The 27,692-nt window shown below is 42.5% G+C and overlaps 1 protein-coding gene across 1 annotated transcript in view; it reads left to right on the top strand.

The window, feature by feature from the left end:
• LOC141174072 (uncharacterized) overlaps positions 1-27,692 on the top strand; it is a 369,120-nt gene that overhangs the window by 292,135 nt on the left and 49,293 nt on the right. Inside the window, exons 21-27 of the mRNA XM_073658713.1 lie at positions 1,711-1,946; positions 2,809-2,992; positions 4,162-4,369; positions 7,500-7,663; positions 10,250-10,319; positions 15,648-15,748; positions 16,490-16,521. Coding sequence (XP_073514814.1) covers positions 1,711-1,946; positions 2,809-2,992; positions 4,162-4,369; positions 7,500-7,663; positions 10,250-10,319; positions 15,648-15,748; positions 16,490-16,521 — 995 coding nt within the window. The remainder of the gene's footprint in view (positions 1-1,710; positions 1,947-2,808; positions 2,993-4,161; positions 4,370-7,499; positions 7,664-10,249; positions 10,320-15,647; positions 15,749-16,489; positions 16,522-27,692) is intronic.

Raw genomic sequence — 27,692 nt, 5'->3', positions numbered from 1 at the left:
TTACTTTAAGAAATGAAGGTCAGTCAGTCTGAAAAATTGGGCATACTTTGAATGTGTCCCCAAGTGCAGTTGCAAAAACCATCAAGCGCTACAAAGAAACTGGCTCACATGAGGACCGCCCCAGGAAAGGAAGACCAAGAGTCACCTCTGCTTCTGAGGATAAGTTTATCTGAGTCACCAGCCTCAGAAATCGCAGGTTAACAGCAGCTCAGATTAGAGACCAGGTCAATGCCGCACAGAGTTCTAGCAGCAGACACATTTCTACAACAACTGTTAAGAGGAGACTTTGTGCAGCAGGCCTTCATGGTAAAATAGCTGCTAGGAAACCACTGCTAAGGACAGGCAACAAGCAGAAGAGACTTGTTTGGGCTAAAGAACACAAGGAATGGACATTAGACCAGTGGAAATCTGTGCTTAGGTCTGATGAGTCCTGTGTAAGGGCTATTTGACCAAGAAGGAGAGTGATGGGGTGCTACGCCAGATGATCTGGCCTCGACAGTCACCAGACCTGAACCCAATCGAGATGGTTTGGGGTGAGCTGGACCGCAGAGTGAAGGCAAAAGGGCCAACGAGTGCTAAGCATCTCTGTGAACTCCTTTAAGATTGTTGGAAGACCATTTCCGGTGACTACCTCTTTAAGCTCATGAAGAGAATGCCAAGAGTGTGCAAAGCAGTCATCAAAGCAAAAGGTGGCTACTTTGAAGAGCCTAGAATATAAGACATATGTTCAGTAGTTTCACACTTTTATGTTAAGTATATAATTCCACATGTGTTAATTCATAATTTTGATGCCTTCAGTGTGAATGTACAATTTTCTAAGTCATGAAAATACAGAAAAATCTTTAAATGAGAAGGTGTGTCCAAACTTTTGGTCTGTACTGTATGTGGCCAGGTGACCTAATTCTTCCAACCTGGATTTCTTCACAAAGTCTATGAGAGTTCAGTGATAGTCAGTGGATCAGATCTGTATTTCTCTTGATGGAGCTATGTGACCTGTCCTCAAGAGTCTCTCTTGGCTCTCTTTTTGTAAAAGCTCTTTGATACAGAAGCATATGCCCCTTAAATAGCTCCCAATTGTCCTTTCAAGCACATATCTACAGGTCAAGGATAAGGGATGATGATATTATTGCACATGGCTTGAGTATTTACAGCTCATCCCCCAATGTTGACTGGCTAACACCCTACAATGGTGTTTAACATATCTAGCAAACATCCATTGTTCAAAGACCCTTTGCAAAACTGGCAGACAATAGATTGTAGGAGCTGATATAAGAGGTAAATAACAACCATTCATCAATTAGCAAATATTAACTCAAGTGATCAACATTCAGGTTTATTCAAATAATAGTCTGTGTTGATCAACCAAAGAAGAACTCAAATTCAAAAGTCAACATTATGGTGTATGGCTCCTGGCCTGCTGAATGTATGTCTGGCATAAGTAAGAAGAAAAGCTGTGTAGTCACAGGGTTCCCTTAATCCCCTGTTCTAACTGGTGCTCTGGCTGCAATTACGGAGTTCTTCCACTTTCTCATTTATTTTATCCTTCAGTTCCTCTCAATAGTACCAGAGAGTAATGGAAGGATATTAATAAGTTATAGAACTTTTCTTTATATTTAAAACCATTTTAAAGTGATTCTCTGCCTTTGGTGGAGATTTTTGGCTGTTGGGTTTATGACATAGCTATTCTAATTAGTCTACGGTTTCTTTCAGGTGTCTGCAGTGGATGGGGTGGTCGCTTCTATTTAACTTTTGATGGAACTTCTTATAAATATCATGACACATGCACAGATATCCTTGTACAAGAAATTAACCTAATATATAATTTTAGAGTGCTCTTAGATAGAACCAACTGCTCTTCCAAATATGCTGCATCTTGTAGACTTACTCTAATAATTTTCTATCAAAGCCATGAGATCAAGCTGACTGGCATGGGTGATTACAATGAGGTAAGGTTTTATGTCACTAAACTCATATGGCAAACAGTTAGGGTTTGATCCGACAGGGCATATCCAAAGTAAAAAAAAATTCTGGATGGAAAAGTCGCAGCACACTGTAGTACCAGTTTTTCGAATGAGATTTCATAAATTCTCCTGTACACATTGTGGAGATAATTCTTAGGCTAGGGTCACGGGACTGTATGTTCTCTCATCTGTGAAAATCGGTCCTATTATGCTAATCACACTCTGGTTGGTGTTAGATCAGATTGTGATTATATTATTATTATTATTATTATTATCATAGTGTGATCTGATTTTCTCAGATGAGAAGTTGGAAAAAAAATTCTCCACCTTCTCCATTCTGTCAGTCCATGAAAATCGGACTCCACTGAGATGTCATACGAGTGCGGTCCGTTTTTTTCCATGAACTCATTGACTTGCATGGCCAAGTGTGATCCGAATATCGGTTGAAAATGATTCATTGTGTGATTTTTTTCCTTGGACCGACTCCGTCCTAGGGAAAAATCGGGCATGTGCACAGTCTCATAGAATAATATTGGTCTGAGTGCAATTTTCGGAATGCACTCGAGCCAAAAGTATGGTCATCTGCATGTCTTTGGTGTAAATCAGCTTAAGTCGGAAATGTCAGCCTGCCTTGTTGTGGATGTAGCCATCAACCAATTGGAATTCTACAATAAAATCTGCTATAGTAATTTTCTATTGATTTCACTGCAGATTTTCCACTATGGAACTTTCACAGTGGATATGCCCAAAGTGAAGCAAGAAATGCTTATATTTGATGAAATATCAACTACATAGTCAATGTAGAGTAATTTCTAATATCAAACTATTAACCTTATTTTCTGCGCAGGTTACATTTGACTCAGTAAAAGTTTACCCAGAATTCATCAATAATGATATTAGAATTTGCGGCAATAATGCCAAAGTGGTAGTATACATAAAAAGCATTGATGCTTACATCAGTTTGAGCGGCACAATATTCGAAATAAAATTGTCATCTACACTGTTCAAGAACAACACAGAAGGACAATGTGGTATGTCATAGTTTGATTCAAACTTTTCGTATTTGTATTTATGTTAGCACATGCAAAACATGTATCAATTATTGCAATTTAATTATAAAAATTCAAATAAGGCATGGTTGGTTGCTTTTGAATGTTATATGTGTGTAATGAAATACTGTGATGCAAGCCACAGTGGCATTTGTTACCCATAGTATTCCATTGCAAAAAAACAAAAGTACATTGCACGGTAAGACCCTGATTCATGATTTTTGGATTTTTTGGGGATTTCACTTTCCATTTTTATTTTGTGGTATTATCTGTCGTTTTTGGCAAATTCTACAAAATTGTGCGCTCCATTCATGAATTTAATGCAAAGTCAAAAATGATTTTTTTTTACTGTCCTTGGTGCCAAAAGTCAAACAATTTGCAAAATGATACAAACATTACACCAAAATACTGATGTACTCTAAAATACATCAGTTAGAGGCTGGAGTGATATTCCGCCAAATTTTGCAACTTTTTAAAAATGATAATAATCAGGCAAAATTATCTAAAATTGCTAAACTCGGCCCACAAAGTGAAAAACAAGCAAACAGAATAACAGGTGAGAAGATATAAAATAGACTTAAAAAAGCACAAAATATAATTATGAATTAGATGCAAATGAAAAAAAGGCACGAAACACACAAAACGAGACAAAAAATAGGTGCAATTGCAATGATGAATTTTAATCTAATTTTTTTTAACAGGTTGCCACTGTATTGAACAGTGTCTTTTGTTGTGCTAATCCATACAATAAAAAGACCAAAGCCCTGATGGATACTACCCAAACTAAGCAAAGTAGTCCAGAATGGGTAGATACGGATGTATAGATTTGTGTGCCATGAGCTTTTCTGGTGCATAAAGTGAACGTGATGGCCCTGATTCATCATTTGCATTTTTTTAAGTCACTTTCCTTTTTTGTCTTTTGCTATTAGTTGGTGTTTTTTGCGTCAAATTAATTGTTTCATGAATTTATTTCAAAGTCAAAAATGTTTTTTTTTTCGTCTTGAACTGTTCTTGCGACTCTTGGTGCCAAAAGTTGCATCTGAAATCTTTGTTCAAAATTTTTGCACATATCTTAATAAATTATAAAATTGATTAATAATTATTAATCAATGTTTGTATTCACTTGTGTTAATTTAGAATAATTTCTTTAGGTACTTGTTCCAACAAAAGGGAAGATGATTGTCGTCTTCCAGATGGAAGCATCATCTCCGATTGTTCTTCTATGGCCTCTTACTGGAAGGATGAATCTTTATCTAAACCGGGTTGTAGCTTCATTACAAGCAGCCCTGTTACTGTAACTCGAGAAAGTGTAACAACATATTGCACTTCTGCTTCTATATGTAATATCATATCAAGCGAGTAAGTAACAATAATTATCATTATTTTGAAAATAATTTGGAAAACACTTAGTCCATTGATAGCACCAACCAAAACTGGACCCAGTCTCCAAAGCCCCATACTAGCTGCTCGGGTGTCTCCATAGTAATGTTCGGGTGCCTCCATAGTAATAATTTTGTGGCTCCTTCTAATATATGTTTTTTACAAGAAACCTGAATGGAGCTTGGAAACCTGTTGACAAACAAACTTAAGCTTCTTCATGAGAGCTAAGTAGTTGTGATAATTTACTATTTTTTTCTATTCTTGACAGAATACCAGTACTGATCATGCTTCAATTTATCATGTATTTTTTTGGCCCTAGCTAAATGCCATTAACTTGTTTTATTTGGGCTACTATCAGCAAAGCATATTCTGTGGGTCTTGATGTGGGGCTCTACATGCTTAATAAATCCAGCATTTACTATAGGCAGCTTCTGGTCACCTCTCAACTAATAACTTTAAAGGGCTATTCTCACAATGGCATTATTTTTCACAAAGCGCAGTAAATCATACTTATTTTTAATATATAGACAAAGCATAATATTTTTTTCTTGTACTTTTGTGTCTCTTTCTCATCTTTAACTGCCCCTCTATGCATCCAGCTTCAGAAAGCTGAATAGTCAGTGTTATTCTTACACTTTTCCAGCAGTACCCTGATTCTCCTCAGTGCTGCAGATCCATCCCTCCTTCTCCTGTGTTAGTGGAGAGTTGATGGTTCATCTGCATCCACCACAGATATTTGGCATATCATCAAGCTAATCTAAGAGTAGAATACTCTCTACGATTAAGTGTACTGTATGCTTCTGTACCCAACTCTGCCAGTCCAATTTTATCTTCTACAACCTTCATCACTATAGCTGCCTGTGTGTTTTACATGATTGTTCTGTTAACTGGTTTTCAACAGAGCTCAACTGTCCTATACTGCTCCACAATGAATCTTTTGATCACTAAGCGCAGCACAGCTGTGTTGTGTTTGATGCCCATAGTAGACAGATCAGTGATGTGAAACCACAAATGTTGCTCTGTTGATGCATATGGCAAAAGATTATCTTCTGCCATATGCATCAACAGAGAGATGGCATTTGCAATTTCCCATCACTGAGCTGTCTTCTAGAGTCATCAAACTCAGCTCAGGTCTATGTTTGTCAGCTCTTCTGAGCCTAGTTAATAGAAGCTCCATTGTGGAGGAGTTGTGGACAGTTGAGTTCTGCTGAAAAACAGCTAACAGAGCATTGATTTAAAACACGCAGGCAGCTTTACTGATGTAGATAGCATAAGATAATATCAGTTGGTAGAGCTGTGTCCAGTAACATGCAATACACAGAACATAGAGTGTATTGTAAAGCAAGAATACACTTTTTCAGTTTTGAGCCAGAGCAGAACTATGCTGGAAGGAAGCCAATTGTGATAATGCACTCACTGCACATTATCGACCAGGAGCTGTGAAACTCCTGCAAGATGGGTCACGGGCAACTGGAAAGTGAATACAGCCTACGCAGGCATCCTTTGGGGGAGTAGATGGGGATATATGCAAAACAGATTGATTTAAAAATGTTTTATTTTACCATAAATATTCAAGTATAAGAGTACATTATTGTAAGATTACATTGTTATTTTGGGAATAACCCTTTAAAGGGTTGTCCACTTTATTTTTATTTTACTAAATGTGTTGGGCCCATAGTTTTGTGGCTCCTTCTAATATATGTTTTGCACATTATATTCTTGAACTTGTTAGTGCTGCCTTCCTCATAAGCTATATGTTTACAAAATGGCTCCTGGTAGATTCTTCTCCAATAGAAAAACAGTTCACATGGGAACACTTTGCAGGTCTGGTCACATGCTGCCCCCAGTTTCCATTTTGTGGAAAGGATTGCTATGTAGTTTGTGAGGAAGGTAAAACTAACAAGTAGGCAAAGTTTCATAAAGAAAGATAACCTGTAATATTTAAATATTAGTTGGTACTAATAAATCATGCCTCTAACAAATCTGTTAAAATGTGGATAAAATAGGCAACCCATCTAAACTAGAAATACAAAGTGTTTACTGCACATGGGAGCCTGGTAAAGAGAGAAGGGGGCTTTGGTTCATGGGGCTGTTCAGAGGGACATTTGTTATATGGGTGCTGGCTCTAATGATGAAAGAAAATGGGCCAAGTAGGAGTGATAACTTGCCCATTTATTATTAATCATTGATTTAAAGCAGAAGCAAGGATACTGAAACTGTCAGATACTTGTCGCCATCGCTCCTTTCTTTTTGACAGAGCTGCCACCATAGATGTGCAATATACTTGGTCTAAAAGGTTGAATGACACAACCTCTGACCAGTCTAGGCATCTGATTTAATCCAGTGCTAATTATTGTATTATTATTATTATTATTGTATTATTTTAATACTTCATAGTGCACATTTTAGGATGATATTTTATTATCTGACTCTTCTTTTGGGTTAAGCCATGTATGTTTGGTTTATCCTTTAGGATGTCAGACCATTTGCCTATATAATCTACCTTTCTCTCCTAGATTCTTACCAAACTTTTTCCCAACCTTGCTCTTTGGATCTAATACATCCTTTGTATAGTGTTTTTTTGGTTCTAACCCCATGGTATCCCTTCATCCCGCTCCACCAGTTAGGAACCACACTACAGACTCAACTTGGGAGCCCATACAACAAAGTTAAAGAGATTAAAAGGTGGCTACCTGGGAACTCCTTAAATCCTGCTAAACAGTGTGGTTAGTGCAAAGTCAGACTGTGGGAGCCCATTTTGACCTGATGGTTTAATTACAATATAGCTAATATTACTGTTAGGTCGCACACATGATAGAAGAAAGCTGGATATGGTGCAACATGTGAGGGCAGGGCTTTGGAGCTGCGGTCTCAGAAAAATGAGGAAAAATTAAATGAGAGTATTTGAGGCATATTTTGATTAGTTACATCAGTGACAGCAAAAGATTTACAATGGGAGATGGGAATAGAGATGTTAAGATGTGAAACAGCATTATTTAGAAAATATTGAGTTGATGTATAGAAGAAATCCCATCTAGTATAGTTACAGTCTTATCTTATCGTATATACACTTGAGACTTTTTAAAAATTATTTTGTTGTCTTCATCAGAATTTTTAAAGAATGCCACAAAGTTGTTCCTTATAACGATTTCAATATCGCATGTTTAGAAAGCACTTGTGATGAACATAATTTTTGTGATCATGTGGCAGCTTATGCATCAAATTGTATACTTCACAAAATCTGCACAGACTGGCGGCCAAATACTACATGTGGTAAGTGTTTCTTTATTCTTTTAAGGGCACCTGTCTACTCTACCTGCAGTTTTTTACCTGCTGAGCTTATGAAATACTAAACACAATCATGTTTTTATAAAAACTGCCCATTTGTTGTTTTTCATGAGTGCTTGTAGATATTTCCTCTTGGCCAGAAAGCAATTTAACCTATATGTCTTAGTATATTTCTTAAACAAAGAAAATAAAAAAAACAGTAATATTTACCATCTTCAGGTCCAGCGCTGCCTCTCCACTGCTGCTCAGGTCTTTGTTGACAGACTGCAGTGTTGACATCATGAGTGTAGTCACAAGAGCACTGCATCCAATCACTAGGCTCAGTCTTTTTGGGATGACTACTAGTGTTGAGCGAGCATGCTCGACACTGCTCGTTACTCGCCCGAGCATCTCACTACTCGGGATGTTCGGCGAGCACCGAGCATTTCCGGGTTACTCGGGCGGGAGCTCGGGTCTCCGCCCTGCACGTTTGGCGCTCTTTATAGAGCCAATGAGCATGCAGGGATTGCCAGCCAGTCACTGTAATGCCGCAGCCATGTTGTTTGTGGGCATTACAGTGATTGGCTGGCTTCACAGCGTCACCTCGAGTATTTAAAACCGGGTGCCGCCATCTTGGACACAGTCGCTCCGGATCAGCCAGTGTAGGGTCAGTGCTGCTGAGTTAGGGAGAGATATATAGTGCGAAATAGGTAGTGTAGGGTCTCTAAAGCCTGCCAAATCAAACAAACAGTCCTTCTCAGGACTAATATCCATCCCAGATATCAGGCAGGCAGGCAGGCTGTATAGGAGAAGCAGTGGTTATACTAGCAAACGCTGCATTACAGTCCTGTGTGCTCCTGTTGGTCAAATTGCTAGACTTATCCCCAGGTCTCAGGGGCCAGGAAAAATTTTTTTTTTTTCATCTAAATCCTGTATTTTTTTTTCCCTCAGTCAGACAGTCCAAATATGCATCTTATTAACCTTTTGGTACCCCCCCCCCCCCAAAAAAAATGAGTGTGTCTGTGACTGTTCAGACACCAATATATCTGTTTAAAAGAGTCTGGTATAGGCCAGAAAAATAGAACTGTGGTTTTGCAGTTCCACGGGTCAAATCTCTGTATTATCCTGTTTTTTGGCATTTTTTGCCGTAAAAAAAAACTGTAATAGTGTCTCCCTGACTGGTCAGACACCAATATATCTGTTTAAAAGATTCTGGTGTACGCCACATAACTATAACTGTGATTTTGCAGTTCCACTGGTGAAATCTCTGTATTATCCTGCTTTTGGCATTTTTTGCCGTAAAAAAAACTGTAATAGTGTCTCCCTGACTGGTCAGACACCAATATATCTGTTTAAAAAAGTCTGGTGTACACCACATAACTATAACTGTGGTTTTGCAGTGCCCCGGGTCAAATCTCTGTATTATCCTGCTTTTTGCATTTTTTGCCATAAAAAAAAAATAGTAATAGTGTCTTCCTGACTGTTCAGACTCCAATATATCTGTTTAAAAGAGTCTGGTGTAGGCCAGAAAAATAGAACTGTGGTTTTGCAGTTCCACGGGTCAAATCTCTGTATTATCCTGTTCTTGGCATTTTTTGCAGTAAAAACTCCACATGTCAAGTTTTGATATTTCTTTTAATTTGTTTTATCAATAAAGATTGTTTGCTTTTGGATGTGCAATAGTTCATGTAATGCACTTACCAATTGTGGGTATTTACGGTAAGTTGTCCTAATGTCACAAAACCTGTTGTGCTTTTTAACCCCTTCCTGACGTGGAAATGCACCACGTCGGAAAGGTCGGTTTAGCGCAGGCTGATTTATACTGCTGACATGTGCCCGCAACAGCGGCTGGTGAAATCACGATTCATCCACGACTGTTAACCAGTTAAATGCCGCTGTCAATCTCTGACAGTGGCATTTAACATCGACGCACCGGAAGCCCAGTGGTCGGTGCTCATAGCAAGTGAGCCTTTCTGCTGCATACAGGCAATCTGCTCGTCGCCTGTATGCAGCAGAGGAGATCGGACAAGTGCTGCTTCTAGTCTCCTATGGAGACTATTGAAGCATGCAAAAAGCATAAAAAAAAGTTTTAAAAAATATTCAAAAAATAAAAAAAATAAAAGTTTAAATCACCCCCCTTTCGCCCCATTCAAAATAAAATAATTAAAAAAACCCACATACACATATTTGATATCGCCACTTTCAGAATCGCCCAATCTATTAATATAAATATAAATAAAGAATTAAACCAATCGGTAAACGTCGTAACGAGAAAAAATTCTAAACTCCAGAATGACGTTTTTTTGGTCGCCACAACATTGCAATAAAATGCAATAACGGGCGATCAAAACATCGGATCTACCCCTAAATGGTATCAGTAAAAACGTCAGCTCGGTGCGCAAAAAATAAGCCTTCACTCGGCCCCAGATTCTGAAAAATGGAGATGCTATGGGTCTCGGAAAAGGTCGCAATTTTTTATTTATTTTTTTTTTTTAGCAAACTTTGGATTTTTTTTTCACCACTTTTTACTACCGTAGACAGCTGGTCAATTGAGAATGTACCATTCATATATTCATCTATGCTTATTTGCAGATTTTATATGTCCTAAGGAAAAAGTTTATAAAGCCTGCAACAACATTCAACAGCCAACATGCAACTCAAGGTAAGAATGTCTATACAATACTTTAAAACATGAATAAAGGAGATCTGTACAAAATAAACCTCCAAAATCCTGTATCACTGTATCTATATTTATATGTATATATGAATGTACAATATATATTAGAGATGAGCAAATATTTCTAAGTGGAATTAAATTCTACTTGAATGTTACAAAAATTTGCATTGGCCAAAAGGGGAAATTTTTGGAATTCGCTTCTGTGCAGATTCAGTAAAAAGGGGGCTGCCGGCCATCAAAAGGGCCATGAAAAGGTTAGTATAAAAAAAAAAACAATAATAGTCACCTTTCGGGTTAACTTCTCCGGAGCCTCTGCTCCTCACCATCACCGTCCCGTTTTCATCACATCTTATTATGACCGCAGTATGCACTGAAATCTTGGGTCTTTTCACACTAGGCTGAGACTATCTGCTCAGATAAAGTATGGGATGGCTTCATGAATGCGCGCAAGGTTACAGTGCACATCATGAACTTACATGCGCTTGTGCAAAATTGTTCCTCATCTGCCCCGGAAGTATCCGCCTACAATAGAAGTCAATGATGACCACGTCCTGTCCATTTTTTCCTATGTCCATGTAGCTGCTATAAAGCAAATCTCTAAATACCATTAATAAAAGCTCAGAAAAGATAGAAACCCCCCTTATTGTGCACACAATTAATACAAAAATGTACAAACAAAATAAAAACAAATAAAAAAAGAATACATTTAAATATTAAATTTTATATATTGCAAAATAATATATGTATTACATTTCCTTGAAAGTCAAAAGCATAGAGACAGAGATTCAGATTCTGTACAACTGAATCCCCTTTGTCCTACATATGACTAGTCTAAGTTCATTAGCTCCACCAATTTGATATTGTGACACGTATCTAATGCCTCCTTCACATGAACAACACATCCCAGACAAATGATCAATTCGAAATATGTGTATGAAGCCCTCACTCATAGATAGCCTAAATCCTGATTGATATAAAGAGAGTAATATTATCAAATGCAAGTGCATATAAAAATTACAGGGATAATGCTAATGATTAGGATCAGTGTCAGTACATAAAGTTAATAAACAAGGCACTTAGGTGCGAAGTAGATATGATATATGATAAGTCTAGGAAGATAAGTAAAGAAATGCCAGCAAGATATAATCAATAGGTAGTACCTGTATATATGGCTATACGTGGTAAGCCTGGAGGGTAAAAGTAGTCATCAGCTGCGTCCCCTTACCCCGACACGCGTTTCACCGCCAGCTTCTTCTGGGGGCTTTAAAGACATATTTTGAATTGATTATTTGTCTGTGATGTGTTGCTCATGCATTACTGTATCATTATGGCATAATTCTATTTAACTATTAGGGTTTCATTTTGTATAGGTCTGCTGCATTTTTTCACCTATAGTCACCACTGTGTCCCCTGTCGGACATTCTGCTTTTTTAACTATATTTTGATTGTCTAAATAAAAATATTTTTTATCATGGATCACTTCGGTACTTGGACTTGGACCTGTCCCCCCGCTATTCCCTGGCCTCTTCTCTCTGTCAATTCCTTCATTGGCTCCCCATTACCCAGAGACTCCAGTTCAAAACCCTAACCATGGAATACAAAGCCATCCACAATCTGTCTCCTCCATACATCTGTGACCTAGTCTCCCGGTACTTATCTGCACGCAACCTCCAATCGTCACAAGATCTCCTTCTCTACTCCCCTCTTATCTTCTCTTCCCACAATCGCATACAAGATTTCTCCCGTGCATCCCCCCTACTCTGGAACTCTACCCCAACACATCAGACTCTCGCCTACCATGGAAACCTTCAAAATGAATCTGAAGACCCACCTCTTCCGACAAGCCTACAACCTGCAGTAACCACCGCTCCACCATACCGCTGCACGCCCAGCTCTACCCTTATCTACTGTATCCTCACCCATCCCTTATAGACTGTGAGCCCTTGGGGCAGGGTCCTCTCTCCTCCTGTACTAGCCACCGTCACGTTTTGTTAAAGATCATTGTAATTGTTTTTATTATGTATACCCATTTTTTCACATGTAAAGTGCCATGCAATAAATGGCACTATAATAATATAAACTAATAATATATAAAAGCAGAAACCTACAAATTTATGGAAGCCAGAAAAGGCAAGTTGGTAAAAGAACATCTAAATCTTTATTGACAAAATATTAAAAAAAAATAGTGAAAATAAGAGAAAAAATACTTGTAGAAAAAATCATAAACCCATCATAACATGCTGCACCAGTAGAGGGAGCCCAGGTTCCATTTTTCATCCACAATACATAGAGAGTAAAAAAACAATAGAGGCTTAAATAGATATATTCCGATCATATGTTTAGACCAGTCAATATATAATTCCCCAGTGGTATTATGGTCTATACATATATATGTTCATAGATTCATCTAAATTACTCCACAAGAGCACAGAACTTTATCATCCAACATATAGTAAAAATATATGCTACTTAAATACAGTGCTTAATATATTGTTCCCATAATAAACATAGGAAAATTGATATATAGAAGGATAAATCAGATAAGTATAGTGCAAAGTGCACAGGATTGCAAATTCATAGATAAATGAGGTAGAAGACATAAAGTGCATATTGTGTAGAGAAAGGAGCAGCAAGTATGACCTGATTTAATGAATCACTGGCCGGTGACTCATCTGATTCATCCTATACTGATATGATTCATCCTATACTTATCTGATTCATCCTATACTCATCTGATTCATCCTATACTCATCTGATTCATCCTATACTTATCTGATTCATCCTATACTCATCTGATTCATCCTATACTTATCTGATTCATCCTATACTCATGTGATTCATCCTATACTTATCTGATTCATCCTATACTTATCTGATTCATCCTATACTTATTTGATTCATCCTATACTCATCTGATTCATCCTATACTCATCTGATTCATCCTATACTTATCTGATTCATCCTATACTCATCTGATTCATCCTATACTTATCTGATTCATCCTATACTCATCTGATTTATCCTATACTTATCTGATTTATCCTATACTTATCTGATTCATCCTATACTCATCTGATTCATCCTATACTTATCTGATTCATCCTATACTCATCTGATTTATCCTATACTTATCTGATTCATCCTATACTTATCTGATTCATCCTATACTCATCTGATTCATCCTATACTTATCTGATTCATCCTATACTCATCTGATTCATCCTATACTTATCTGATTCATCTTATACTTATCTGATTCATCAAATAAATATAAATGGTCATGCGGTGTTTTTTTCCGCAATGGTAATCCTGAGCGGAAATTTATGCATCATGTGCACAGCACATCAGAATTACCATTGCAATACCTGGCAGACAGATTACATAGCGTTTTTGCTGCGTTTCCACGGCAAAAAAACGCCAAGAAAATGCATCAAAAATGCTACGTGTGCACATAGCCTAAGGCGAAGTTCACACGTTCAGTATAAAGATGGGCAAACCTGAACGTATAAGTTCGGTGTTCGTACCAGACACTCATCTGATGCTAAAGGCTGAACAGAAGTCTGGTTTAATGTTCGAAGTTCTAAGGAAGTCCGGGAGGAGAGACAGGGAATTTTCCTCTCATCCCGAGTTCAGTATTTGGTCAGTTTTTACCTCAGTATTTGTAAGCCAAAACCAGGAGTGGGTAAAAAATACAGAAGTGGTGACGTGCTTATATTATACTTTACCTCTGACTGTTTCACTCCTGGTTTTGGCTTAAAAATACTGAGCTAAAAAAAACTCAACAAATACTCAACATGTGCACGTGGCCTAAGAGTAAATAAGACAAAGAAAATGTAATTAAACTAATTTAAAGTCAGCAACAAAAATATTAACAGTTAAGCTACGTTGCCACAATGAGCTTTTGTTGAGTTTGTTGTACAATTTCTGGACCTATTATTTAAAAATGATTACTTGTGTTTTTTATTGTTTTGTTTGTGTGTTTTTTTAACGTGTTTCTATCACATTTTTGACACTGCGTGCTTTAAATAAAGCTGCTTTGTTTTTGATGTTTCCTAGTAATTAGGTTTGAAAAAACTTTATTGACACTCTTAGGTTGGGATTCCATGTGCTTTTGATGCGTTTCCTCCACAGAAACGCACATAAATCGCATGAGCATTTTTACCTGCGTAATTTCCGCACCTAATGCAAGTCTATGGGGAAATTACACACAGAAACTCAGTGTACCCGCAGAGAAATTGAAATGATTTGAAACACACAATGGAGGTCAGTTAACGCTGCTTTAAAAAGAACACAAAATTTTATTAATAACATCGTTAAAGATAGACAAAGACATAAACCATTAAAATAGCAGCAAGTATCAGTAATGAGCCAAAAGAAAAAGGCACCATAGACAGATATCTACATGAGTAGAAGTTACAACAATGAAAGTCAGACAAACAAGTGGTTAAAAATTAACCACTCAAAAGGTCACTACACAATTCATGCGTCTAGACCATGTGAAGTGCTTTAAAGTGCACAGTGCAATGATATATGTTATCAGAAAAAGCATCCCATACCTAGTTATAAATAAATCACCTAACACTACTCTCTTGCAAGTATCAGTCTCTGGTGCCATCGCCCCTACGCGCGTTTCGGCGCTGTGCCTTCTTCCAGCAGTGGGTGATAAATGCAAAATTGGTGACTTGTTTCTATTATACCTTTTCTCTGATTGTTCCTCACCTGGTTTTGGCTCCCACTCCTGAGAAAAATTACTGACCAAATACTGATAGTGGGGCCGTGGCCTTAGACTGATAGAGAGTTACATGTCAATATTTTTTTTCTTATTCATTGTTAACATAATGTCCTCTTTCTCACCCAAAAAAAGAAGAAATGCCAGGCATAGGGAAAATAAATCAGTGAATAAATACCAGCAGCAGGCTTCTTTGATGGAGCTGCATGTATGTACGTCAAATTAGACTAATAAAACAGAAGTGCAAGAAATCAGTAATACTGTTTGCTTTAAAGACCTTTGCAAAAACTCCAAAAAAGTTGACATGCTGCAGATTTAAAATAAAATGCAGTTCTCAAATTCAGTCAGGTTAAAAAACAAAAGTGTTCATGAGATTTCTGAAATCTCAGGTTTGGCTGGTACTGTAAAAAGCAGATGTTAGTTTGAATAAAAAAAACAAGAGAAGAAATAACTGGGTAGAAAGGCAAAATGAGCAATTGTAAGTACAAAGTGCTTTATTATATAATAACTGCAATAAATTAAGAGGATAAAAACTTTGATGGGCTACCTGCATTGATTATGTTTATGCCAATATTTTTTTATAGAATTCCCGCACAATTACCATATTATATTGGAGACTCCTGCATCTGCCCATATAACACTTTTGCATTCGGTCCAACTGAAGATATGTGTGTTGCAAAGTGCGGTGAGTTTTTTTCTAATTAACTGGGTTTTTTTATAGCATAAATGAGTTGATATGAATGTGGCTATACCTACCAGGTTTATTTTTATTTTTAGACACCTGTGTATACCAATCGTGTATACCAATCTTCTTTCTTTTCTTCTTTTCTACATAGCTTAGCAAAATATCTAAATTTGTGCAAACAGACTTGAAAACCAATGCAGAATGATTATAATGAAGATAGGTCTATATCTCGGAATGCTAAAACAAATAGCAGAATATAGGTTGTGATTTAATGGCCATATTTGCTTGCCTAAAAGATGTGATCATAGTGTGATCTGATTTTTCTGTATGAGAAAAAAATGGAGAACAAAATTTCTCCAACTTGCAGCAATTTTTTCCTCGGACAGACTCGATCCAAGGAAAAAATCTGACGTGCACAGAATAACATTTCTTTGAGTGAGTTGAAAAGTTTTGTAGGATCGATAATACGATCATTTGCACCTGCCCTAACAGAAAGTGGTTGACTGTAAAATAGAAATGAGCTTAGGGGCATTCTGCCCTAAAACCAATGAGCACATAATGGAGCTCCAGAACTACATGCATTAATTTCATGTTTTGAAGAAATAATAACAGGTAAACTTGAAAGCTGAAAAACAGATATATTACAGGTTTCTAGTAATTCGTGTACAAATTAAATGACCAATTAATTGCTATCACGTATTACATTTAAATCTAATTATTTTTTTTTATTTGTGTCCTTAGGTTGTGTTGGGCCTCATGGAGAGTTTAAAATGGTGAGGAATTTATCAAATCATCAATGTAACTAAGGGCGCAGTCAGATGGCCGTTTAACAGGGAAGATGATCGCATTGCAGTGCACGGACTGGCCGGTGGCCCTCCTTATCCGAGCATGAATGCTGCATAAAAATACAGGCTTTCATACTTGGGTAAAGAGAGTCGCTGGCCAGTCCAAGCATTACCATGTGTGATGACACAGCTTTTAATCTTAATTATCCAGACGTCTAATTCAGTAGGCCAGGAGAAATACATTATTATCTTTGTGTTGACTTTGAAATGTATGTGTTTTTCTTTGGTGGATCAAGAAGGACAGACTAGTATTTGTATAAACCTGAATGTTGTCATTTGAGTTGATATTTACTGCAACTTATTGTATGGAGGACAGAGACTCAGGGTTGAGGAACAATTATGTTTGTTAATATGCTAATTACATATTGTACTAGACCAGCTAGTTTGTTGATTTACAGGGCAAGGTGATACAAACTATGCAAATTGATTAAATGCTCAAACAATGAGACATGAGCTCTGCACCTTCCCTCATGACCTGTGAATGATGACCTGAGCCACAGATGTAAATATAAAAAGGGATTTCTATCATGCTGCAAAGAGAATCAGAGAGACTCTTTAGGGCTGCAGCTTGGTAGCATGGCTCCATCCAGAAGGATACAGATTTGGATTCTACAGGATGCCAGCTTAAGGGAACATGGCCCTGGCTGGAAGGGTACAGATCTGCTCCATTGACCATCACTGACCCTATGGAGACATTTGGGGAAACCAGGATTGTGATCCTCCGGTCACCTGGTCCCATGGATATGTTCTGAGACAGCAGGTTGGCACCATGCAGTCGCCTGGTCTCATGGAGATGTTTGGAAAAGCCAGGGTTGTGACAATCCGGTCATCTGGTCCCATGGATATGACGCGCCCCTGGGCCTGTGTCGCGCTGCGTTGCGCACGCGGGAGCTTACCCGGAGCCGGATCTCTTGAGGGTTGTAGTCTCGTGGCGGTGACCCGGTCCGTGCCCAGGGAGTCAAACTGGACGGCAGCAGATGTAGTACGACTACGCCACCCGTTGAATGCAGCTTATGGAGCTGCCGCTGCAGGACAGTCCGCTGAGGCCGGTGGATGGGTGGTGCAGCGGGGATGGTATAACCCCCAACGGGAGGGGTATGGCCTCAGGGCAGCCGACGTGGATGATGGGGGTAGCAGGAACCACTCAGAGACGGTGCGGTGTAATTCAGGGTCTTTACTGGTAACAACGATAGACCCTCCCGGAGTACTTGCTAGCGAACGGGGCCTAGTCAGTCCTTGAGCAGATGGGATCTCCCCTGGCCAGGCGGAGTTGTAGGCCTCCCAAACTGACTGTACTCTTCTGGCTACCTTGCTAGAAGCGGATATAAGTAGCCACGTCCCTGAGTGTACCGTGTGGTGCTCACCCGTATGGCCGGTGACTCGGGGCCTTCTAATGGCTTCCGCTCCACGATGGCGGTGCTGGTCCCACGCGTGTGACCGTGCCTTCGGGCTTCTTGGCCAGAGGACCTGAAATCCCCTGCCTGACGGATTCTGCTGCTGGGTAGGAATTAGTCCCCACAGCCTCGGACTCCGGGTCCGGTAAGAAATCTTGTCAGTCAGGGCGAGCTCTGCAGCTGCCAGCCCCTGACTCGTAGTAGTATTGCTCCCACTGAGCTTCTGCTGTTTCTTCCTATGCTGCTTCTTGTCTCTACTCTCCTTGACTGCTCACCCTGCTTCAGCCCCGGGTTTATATAGGGGAAGTTCTTCCCCTCCCAAGACTGGGCAGGAGGTGTGGCATGCACAGGATCCCTGACCAAAGGACCTCCCACCTGCTCTCAGACATAATATCTCTATCACTGTGGCAACCAGACCCCTGGGGTGTCACATTCCCCCCTAGTGAAATTTAGTACTCCGGGACTAAACATATTTTAGAAAAACATAACAAGATATAACAATAACAATACAATAAAGAAACACATAAAGGTGGTCACGGCATGTCCGTAACCGGGTGCAGTCTTTGAAGAAAGCAAGGTGTCCATTTCACCAAAACAGGGAGACGTAACCAGGTAGGGGTCTGTCCTACCCCGAGTCCTTAACAGTCTCTAGTCCATCCTGGGTTACGCTCCAACTATGTACAAGGATTCCCGGTAAATCCACCAAGGATTCCTAAAAATAACTGGAAACACAAAATTATACACAAGCAACAATACACAGATAAACATAAATAAAACAATTTATACACTTCAAATCCTCCAGCGTGCGGGTAACTGGCCCCTAGTGGCCCTAGTGGACCTACGGAGCTGACTGTCTGGCCCTGAACTACAGGGTGTAGGAGCTGTCAAGGGTAAACTGGGCAGCTGTCTACCGGCTCTTTGTCTCACTAGGGGTACGGCAGGCTCACTATAAGCAGAGGGTTGATCCTCCTGTTCTGCTTGTGTGGAGTCTTCTGCCTCCTGGACCGGCTGCTCTTCCAGCTCTACCTGTTGCTCCGTAGGTGCTTGGGATGCTGGTTGGAGGAAGGTGAGTACGGGTACCACAACTGCACCATTGACTTGAGTCCAAGACCGAGGGAAGTCCCCGAGCACAGTACTAACCATATCTTCCCTTTCCTCTACGGGTCGATGGTCTTCTTGTTCCTCTTCAGGGTTCCTCAGTTGTTCGGGACACTTCTTCAGGTGGTCCCGGGATACAATGGCTGTAGTTTCCCCTCCGTCTTTACTGATGGTACAAACCTTCGGGTTCTCGTGGCTTGAGGGCAGTACGGTGTACGGGTCCTTCTCCCACTGGTCGTCCAACTTGTGGAGCCGTCTCTTCCTCTTCAAGACCTGCTCTCCGGGTACCAGGGGAACAGCGGGAGCATACTGGTTGTAAGTTTTCTCTTGTCTTTCCCTAGCCTGACAGAGACTTCGCTCCACGCTCTCCTGTACTCTCCGGTACTGCTGCTGCCTCTCTGTGTCCCAGTCTGCTTCTGGTGAAGTGTCCTCGGGTGTCAGGACTCCCATTTCCAGGTCAACAGGTAACTTACCAGGTCTTGCCCTCATTAGGTAAGCCGGGGTACAGTTGGTGGAACCTACCGGGATGTGGTTGTATAGGTCCACCAGATCGGGCAGCTTCTCAGGCCACAGACTGCGTTCTTCCAGGGGCAACGTTTTCAGAAGATCCATTACCACCTGGTTCATTTTCTCACAAAGTCCATTAGTTTGCGGATGATAGGGTGTCGTCCTTATCTTCCGGCAGCCATACAGAGTGCAGAATTCTTGGAAGACCTCCGCTTCAAAGGCAGGTCCCTGGTCTGTCAACACTTGGTCCGGGTACCCGTGTGGACGGCAGAAATGCTGCTGGAAGGCTCTCGCTGCTGTTCGAGCTGTTAAGTCCTTGACGGGGACGACAACCAAGAACCGGGAGTAGTGATCCACGATGGTTAGTGCGTAGACGTAGCCACTTCTGCTTGGGGTCAGTTTTACATGATCCAAGGCTACCAGTTCCAACGGCTGCCGGGTGACGATGGACTGCAGGGGAGTCTTCTGGCTGGCACGATCCTTCCTTCTTAGGTTGCACGGGCCACAGTCTCTGCACCACTTCTCAATGGTTCCCCTCATGCCTACCCAGTGGAATCGCTCGCGCAGCAGGAACTCCAGCTTCTTCCACCCGAAGTGTCCAGCTCCGTCGTGGTATGCCTCCATCACCATGGCTGCGTCTCTTCGTGGCACCACTACTTGCCAGAGTAGTTCATGCGTCCGGGAGTTAACCATTCTGCGGCACAACTTCCCCTTGTAAAGGAACAGTCGACTCCTCTCCGCCCATAGTTGTTTGGCTTCCTCCGGAGCGTCTGGTTCAAGGCAAGCCTCCGGGCGAGTCAGCATCTCCTTCACCAGTCGGACGGCAGGGTCGCTGTCTTGCGTTTCCGCCCAGTTGTAGTGAGGTAAGGGGTTCAACGTAGCAGCCTGCTTACTCCTTACCCGGTGGGAGTACTGGATAGTCCCATGACGGTGGAACGCAGGGAGTTCAACTTCTTCCAGTCCCTCCGGATCTTCTCCTTCGTCCGGCAGGTTGGGCATCCTGGACAGGGCGTCCGCATTGGTATTGGAGCGTCCGGCCCGGTATTTGATTGTGAACTCGTAGTTGGACAGACGGGCCATCCACCTCTGCTCCAGGGCACCGAGTCTTGCCGTGTCCAGGTGTGTCAACGGGTTGTTATCCGTGTACACGGTGAACCGGGAAGAAGCGAGGTAATGCTTAAAGCGCTCGGTGACTGCCCATACTACGGCCAGGAACTCTAGCTTAAATGAGCTGTAATTCTCGGGATTCCTTTCGGTGGGTCGCAGCTTTCGGCTGGCGTAGGCGATTACTCGTTCTTTCCCCTGCTGGATCTGGGACAGTACGGCTCCTAGCCCGATGTTACTGGCGTCGGTGTAGAGGATAAAGGGCTGGCTATAATCCGGGTACGCCAGGATTTCGTCCCCCGTGAGGGCCATCTTCAGCTGGCGGAAGGACTCTTCTTCCAGCTCCTCTCATTTGAAGGGCGGCTTCTGGTTCTTGGCCTTCCGGGACTGGCCTATCAGGAGGTCCTGCATAGGTGCTGCCTTTTTGGTGAAACCGGGAATAAACCTTCGGTAGTAGCCTACCAACCCGAGGAACTGCCGCACTTCTTTTACGCTGGAGGGGCTTGGCCATTCCTTAATTGCGGTGATCTTATCAGGGTCGGGAGCCACTCCGTCAGCGCTCACCACGTGTCCCAGGTACTGCACCTTTGGCTTCAGGAGGTGACACTTGGAGGGTTTCACCTTTAGGCCGTAACTCGCCAGAGCTTCGAACACTTCCGCCAGGTGTTTCAGGTGGTCCTCATACGTCTTGGAATATACGATGACATCGTCCAGGTACAACAGGACCGTCTCGAAGTTTCTGTGGCCCAGACAACACTCCATTAGTCGTTGGAAGGTTCCTGGTGCATTGCAGAGTCCGAACGGCATGCAGGTGAACTCGCTAAGTCCCATCGGGGTGGTGAATGCGGTCTTCTCCCGGTCCGCCTCTGCTACAGGAACCTGCCAGTACCCGCTAGTGAGATCCAAGGTAGAGAAGAAGTTAGCAGATCTTAAAGCAGCCAATGACTCCTCTATCCTTGGTAAGGGGTACGCATCCTTGTGTGTGATACGGTTGATTTTCCGGTAATCTACACACATCCTCATGGTGTTGTCTTTTTTTCTGACTAAGACTAGTGGAGCTGCCCAGGGGCTACAGCTATCCCTGATCACCCCAGCCTCCTTCATGTCTCTAAGCATCCCCTTGGCATGTTGGTAGTGTGCAGGGGGTACGGGTCGATACCTCTCTTTTATGGGAGGATGGTCTCCCGTGGGGATGTGGTGTTCTACCCCCTTGACTCGCCCGAAGTCTAACGGGTGTTTACTAAACACTCTCTCGTACTCTTGAACCACCCGATAGACTCCCTGTTTCTGATGTGAGGGAGTGGAGTCAGTACCCAAATGTAGTTGCTGACATCAGTCCTCCTTTGTTTTCTTAGAGCCATTACCTTCCTCCGGGTGAGATGGAGGCAAGGGTTCCACAGATTGTATAGCATTTTGGTTAATGGTATATAATTTGGCTAGCGTGGCATACCGGGGCAGGTACACTTCCCTCTTCCCGATATTGATTATGCGAACGGGCACCCTCCCATGGCGTACATTAACCACCCCCCGTGCTGTCAAGATGGTGGGCCTACTGTCTGAGTAAACTGGTTCTACCATTGCCTGGTAATCTCTATCTCTCAGACCAATAGCTGCCCGGCACCAAATCATCATTTCACTTTTTGGGGGCATGGCAATAGGAAAAGGGTCACACATTCTTACGCTACCAATCTCACCGCCGGAGAGTTCCACCTGTTGCCGTCGCATCAGTGCCCGGATCTCTTTCTGGAGCACCCGCTGCTCGCCGGAGCTGGCGTTCTTGGCAACCTGCTGTAAAAGGAAAATCACCTCTGCAAGACAATTTTCAATTACATTAGTTCCTAGAGTTATTTTTGGGTGACTCTCATGTTTGTCAATATCTACAATGATCAGTCCCTGTGCTGCCAGTTCGACTCTACCGATTTTGATGGTCACCTCTTTAAATCCGATCTGTGGCACGGGCTGGCCATTGCTGGCGATGATACTCAAGTCGTCGTCAGGGTAGCGGGTAATATCCGAGTCATTCCAGTACTGCTTAAAGAGCACGTACGGGATGGTGGTGACCTGTGACCCGGTGTCCAGTAGGGCACTCATGGGAATGCCATCCAGTACCACAGGCAAGACTGGACGTCCTCCCACATATCTGTCGCGCCAGTTCGATGGGCCTGGTGATCTTTTTCCTGGGGGTTGGCCCTCTACCCCAGGTTGTGCCCGTTTAAAGAACAGTACCTTGCCATATGTCCGGGTTGATTGCAGCGGCGGCAGATGGGTCGTCCGTCTTCGCTGTATCGGTCACTGGGTCTTCCTCTGGCCGGTGGGGTCCTCCTTGGTCGACGCCACGGGATGTCCTCCGGTCCGGATGCCAGCTGGATCTTCCCTGGGGTGGAAACCTGTAAAGACTGCACAGTTCGGGTTAGCGCAGCAACGCTCTTAGCTAGCTCTTGGACCTGATGGTGTAGGTCTGGAGCCGGGTCATTGTCCAAAGCCTGCGCATCAGCTCCCACAGGCCCTGCCGACAAGGGCGCCGCCTCCTGGTGGTAAGTGATAGCTGGGCGCCTGTGGGTCACAACGCCACCCGGTGCCGGTTCTCGGAGCACCCGGATGGCTCTGTCCTTGAACTGTGCAAAGCCCAGATGGGGATCCTGTAAGGCCATCGCCCGCAACTGGGTTCGGTGGGCATTACAATATAGTCCCTCTATAAATTGTTCGGTCAAGAGCCTGTCCTCGTTTCCCACTCCATCAGGGTCGGTCTGCTTAATGGCCCTCAGGGCCTCTTGTAGGTTTAGTGCATAGTCCCTTATACTCTCATGCGCTCGCTGCTTGCACCCGTAGAATCTAAGCTTAATCTCGGCTGAGGTGCGGGTATCAAAGGTGTCCTTCAGCCGGGTTAGTATCCCTGCGACAGTCTTCCTCCCAGGTGGCCAGGATTTTACTTCCCTTTTGGCTGCCCCGGTTAGTTGAGCCACCAGGATGCTCACTTTTTGCTCTTCTGTGAGGGGGTACACCTGGAAGAGGCTATCCAGCTTTTCTCTAAAGTCATGCAGGGTATGTGACTCCCCTGAGTACTGGGGTAGCCAAGCTGCTCCCGGGATATAGGGCATGGTGAAGGGCATAACTGCAGCAGCGGTGGCGCTGGCGGGGGTTGAGGCAATGAAGCTCTCCTCCGCATCCGACATCTTCCTCCCCCCTAGTGGACCGTGGCCTACCTTGCGATGATCCTGTTCCGTAGGCCGCGGCTCCGCAGTAGATCGTCAGGGTTGAGGACCTTCCGTCGCGCTCCGGTGACGTCGGCGTCTGCTGGGCTCCTTCCAGGACCTTACGCAACGTCCGGACGTGAGGCGGGGCTTCAGTTCTCGCGCGCTTTCGGAGTCCACGCCCCTCTTCTTCCCGCGCGGCGTCCTCAAGATGGCGTCCAACGGCGGGAAAACTCCACGGATGGCGGGAAGAAGGCTGAAGATGGCGCCGGATGGCGGGAATCTTCACAGATGGCGGGAAGAAGGCTGAAAATGGCGCCGGATGGCGGGAATCTTCACCGATGGCGGGAAAACTTCACGGATGGTAAGTTTTAAAAGTCTCTTTTTCAGGCACGCAGTACCCGGTGGTTGCGGGCACGAAATCCTGCCGACTACGCCAAAGTTGACGCGCCCCTGGGCCTGTGTCGCGCTGCGTTGCGCACGCAGGAGCTTACCCGGAGCCGGATCTCTTGAGGGTTGTAGTCTCGTGGCGGTGACCCGGTCCGTGCCCAGGGAGTCAAACTGGACGGCAGCAGATGTAGTACGACTACGCCACCCGTTGAATGCAGCTTATGGAGCTGCCGCTGCAGGACAGTCCGCTGAGGCCGGTGGATGGATGGTGCAGCGGGGATGGTATAACCCCCAACGGGAGGGGTATGGCCTCAGGGCAGCCGACGTGGATGATGGGGGTAGCAGGAACCACTCAGAGACGGTGCGGTGTAATTCAGGGTCTTTACTGGTAACAACGATAGACCCTCCCGGAGTACTTGCTAGCGAACGGGGCCTGGTCAGTCCTTGAGCAGATGGGATCTCCCCTGGCCAGGCGGAGTTGTATGCCTCCCAAACTGACTGTACTCTTCTGGCTACCTTGCTAGAAGCGGATATAAGTAGCCACGTCCCTGAGTGTACCGTGTGGTGCTCACCCGTATGGCCGGTGACTCGGGGCCTTCTAATGGCTTCCGCTCCACGATGGCGGTGCTGGTCCCACGCGTGTGACCGTGCCTTCGGGCTTCTTGGCCAGAGGACCTGAAATCCCCTGCCTGACGGATTCTGCTGCTGGGTAGGAATTAGTCCCCACAGCCTCGGACTCCGGGTCCGGTAAGAAATCTTCTCAGTCAGGGCGAGCTCTGCAGCTGCCAGCCCCTGACTCGTAGTAGTATTGCTCCCACTGAGCTTCTGCTGTTTCTTCCTATGCTGCTTCTTGTCTCTACTCTCCTTGACTGCTCACCCTGCTTCAGCCCCGGGTTTATATAGGGGAAGTTCTTCCCCTCCCAAGACTGGGCAGGAGGTGTGGCATGCACAGGATCCCTGACCAAAGGACCTCCCACCTGCTCTCAGACATAATATCTCTATCACTGTGGCAACCAGACCCCTGGGGTGTCACAGATATGTTTTAAGATGCCAGGTTGGGACCATCCATTCGCCTGGTGCCATGGAGACATGTGGAAAAGCCATGATTGTGATCCTCCGGTCACCTGGCCCCATGTATATGTTTGGGTTAGCCAGATTGGGACCATCTGGTCACCTGGAACCCATGGACACACTCAGAGAAAGCCAGGTTAGGACTATCCAGTCACCTGGTTCCACAGATATGTTTGGAGATTGTGCCATCAGGGTTTTTCCGGTAAGGCAAAAAAAATTACAAAGCTTCTTCTATACTTTGCAATGTTAAACATGTATAGCACATGGATGGCACACTGATGCCATCTGTGTCTTGTATGTGTTTTACATGCACCTATAGACTGGTATTGGCCCTTGTCATTCGTGCTGAACCATAGACTTATATTGACCCTTGTCATTCATGCTGCCAGTAGAAAATGGAAATGTCTCTATCTGGTTTACATGGACACCTAAGTAGAACGAATTTAGGGTGTTGATCCAAGATTGATAACCTCTCTACAGGATAAATAAGAAATGCCTCATGAGCTGGAATCTCTTGAGAATGAAAGTCCCCCTTTTGAACAGAACACTAGTCAAGAATACTCACTGCCCATGAGACTGATAGCAAAGTGCTTTGAATGGAGCAACCATTTGCATGCTTGACTATTGCTCCATTGAAACAGAAGATACGGGACCTCCATTCTAAGAGAAAACATACTCTATTCTTAGAATGATTATTATTCTATGAGATTAATATTATTATTACTATTATTATTAGAATGCTATCATCTATTCTTTAGATATGTGTAAAGTGTCGATCTTGTTAAGAGAACTGATTAAAATGTATTAAAAAGCTATTGCTACATTTTAAATAAGAATCAATAACATAAATATTCTGTAAACTTCAGCATTGTTTAATTGAATTTTTAGTATATTTGAGTCTTATAGACATTTCAACATTTTTGACTATCCTGCTTCCTCCCGATGGGATCAAAGATGGCAGAGCCATATAGTCAGACCAGGAGATCTAGAAAGGGACGCAGGGCAGTCTCTTAAACAATATTTAGCATTATTATGACACAAAGGTTAAATTGGGTGTCCAAGTGATTTAAGTGATCCTGACATATTGTGTACAGTTACATCATATGTCGGTCTCTAACTTTGAATCAAACTCACACTCCAAGCCCATATATTTCCCGGCAGATGATGGCTGAATTATTCAGTCATCACCTGCCTCTGACAGCCGCTGGCAGAGCAGAGCTATTGTATTTAAAACTTCACATTTAATGAAACTCAATTAAAAGCATATTTAAGGGGAAAAAGGACAATAAAAAATTAGAGAAGGGATGACATGTTTCGAACCAGCATGGCTCTTACTCATATCCTACAAATGATTGCAGGTTCAAGTCCCCTAACAAGACTAACAAATACAATAAAAAGTGAAAAAAAAGGTTTTTGAAAATATGAAATAAATAAATGAATAAAGGTTCAAATCACCCCCTTTTTCCCCAAAAATAAAGCAATTTAAAAAATATATATATATAAAACACAAATTCAATAAGAGATCAAAACATCATATCTAACCCAAAATGTTATCAGTAAAAACATCAACTCACTATGCAAAAAATAGACTCTCACACAGTCCCATATCCCAAAAATTCAAAATGTTACGGCTCTCAGTAAATGGCGACACAAGCAAAAATTTTTTTTTTACAAATTTCCAAATTATTTTTCACCACTTAAAAAAAACAAAAAGCTATACATGTTTAATATCACCGTAATCATACAGACATGGAGAATCATATTGCAAGGTCAGTTTTACCGCATAGTGAACATGGTAAATAAAAAATCCAAGCTACAAGTGTAGAATTGCAATTTCAACACACTTGGATTTTTTTTTCCTGCTTTCCAGTGCATGACATATTAATAATGAATGGTGTCATTCAAAAGTACAATTTTTTATGCAAAAAAACAGTCGTCATTAGTGTTGAGCGATACCTTCCGATATCAGGAAATATCGTATCGGATTGGATCAGACCGATACTCAAAAAGTATCGGATATCGCCGATTCCGATACCGGAAACCAATGCAAGTCAAAGGGACACTAATATCGGAATGAAAATAAACCCTTTCTTTCCTTGTAGGTTAATTCTACATGAAGTAAAACAACTAAGAATAATGTAGAATGTATTATGCGAAAAGCCGGCAATTCATCAGCGCATACACCGGTACCCGACAATTTACAACAGAAAGAATAGAGCTTCACACATAGATTAGATAGATAGAAACATGTCAGTCACATATATATGAAGTACAGGGACAGTGTTGCTTACTGTACTTGTCATTTAGTGTAAAGGATTTATTTAAAAAAATAATAGTGTTTTCA

Source organism: Phyllobates terribilis, unplaced genomic scaffold (genome assembly GCF_046119375.1).
Source record: "Phyllobates terribilis strain yellow unplaced genomic scaffold, ASM4611937v1 Scaffold_13__5_contigs__length_258822181, whole genome shotgun sequence".
NCBI lineage: Eukaryota > Metazoa > Chordata > Amphibia > Anura > Dendrobatidae > Phyllobates > Phyllobates terribilis.
Note: the sequence above shows the minus strand (reverse complement) of the source record. Positions and strands in the feature narration are given on the sequence as shown.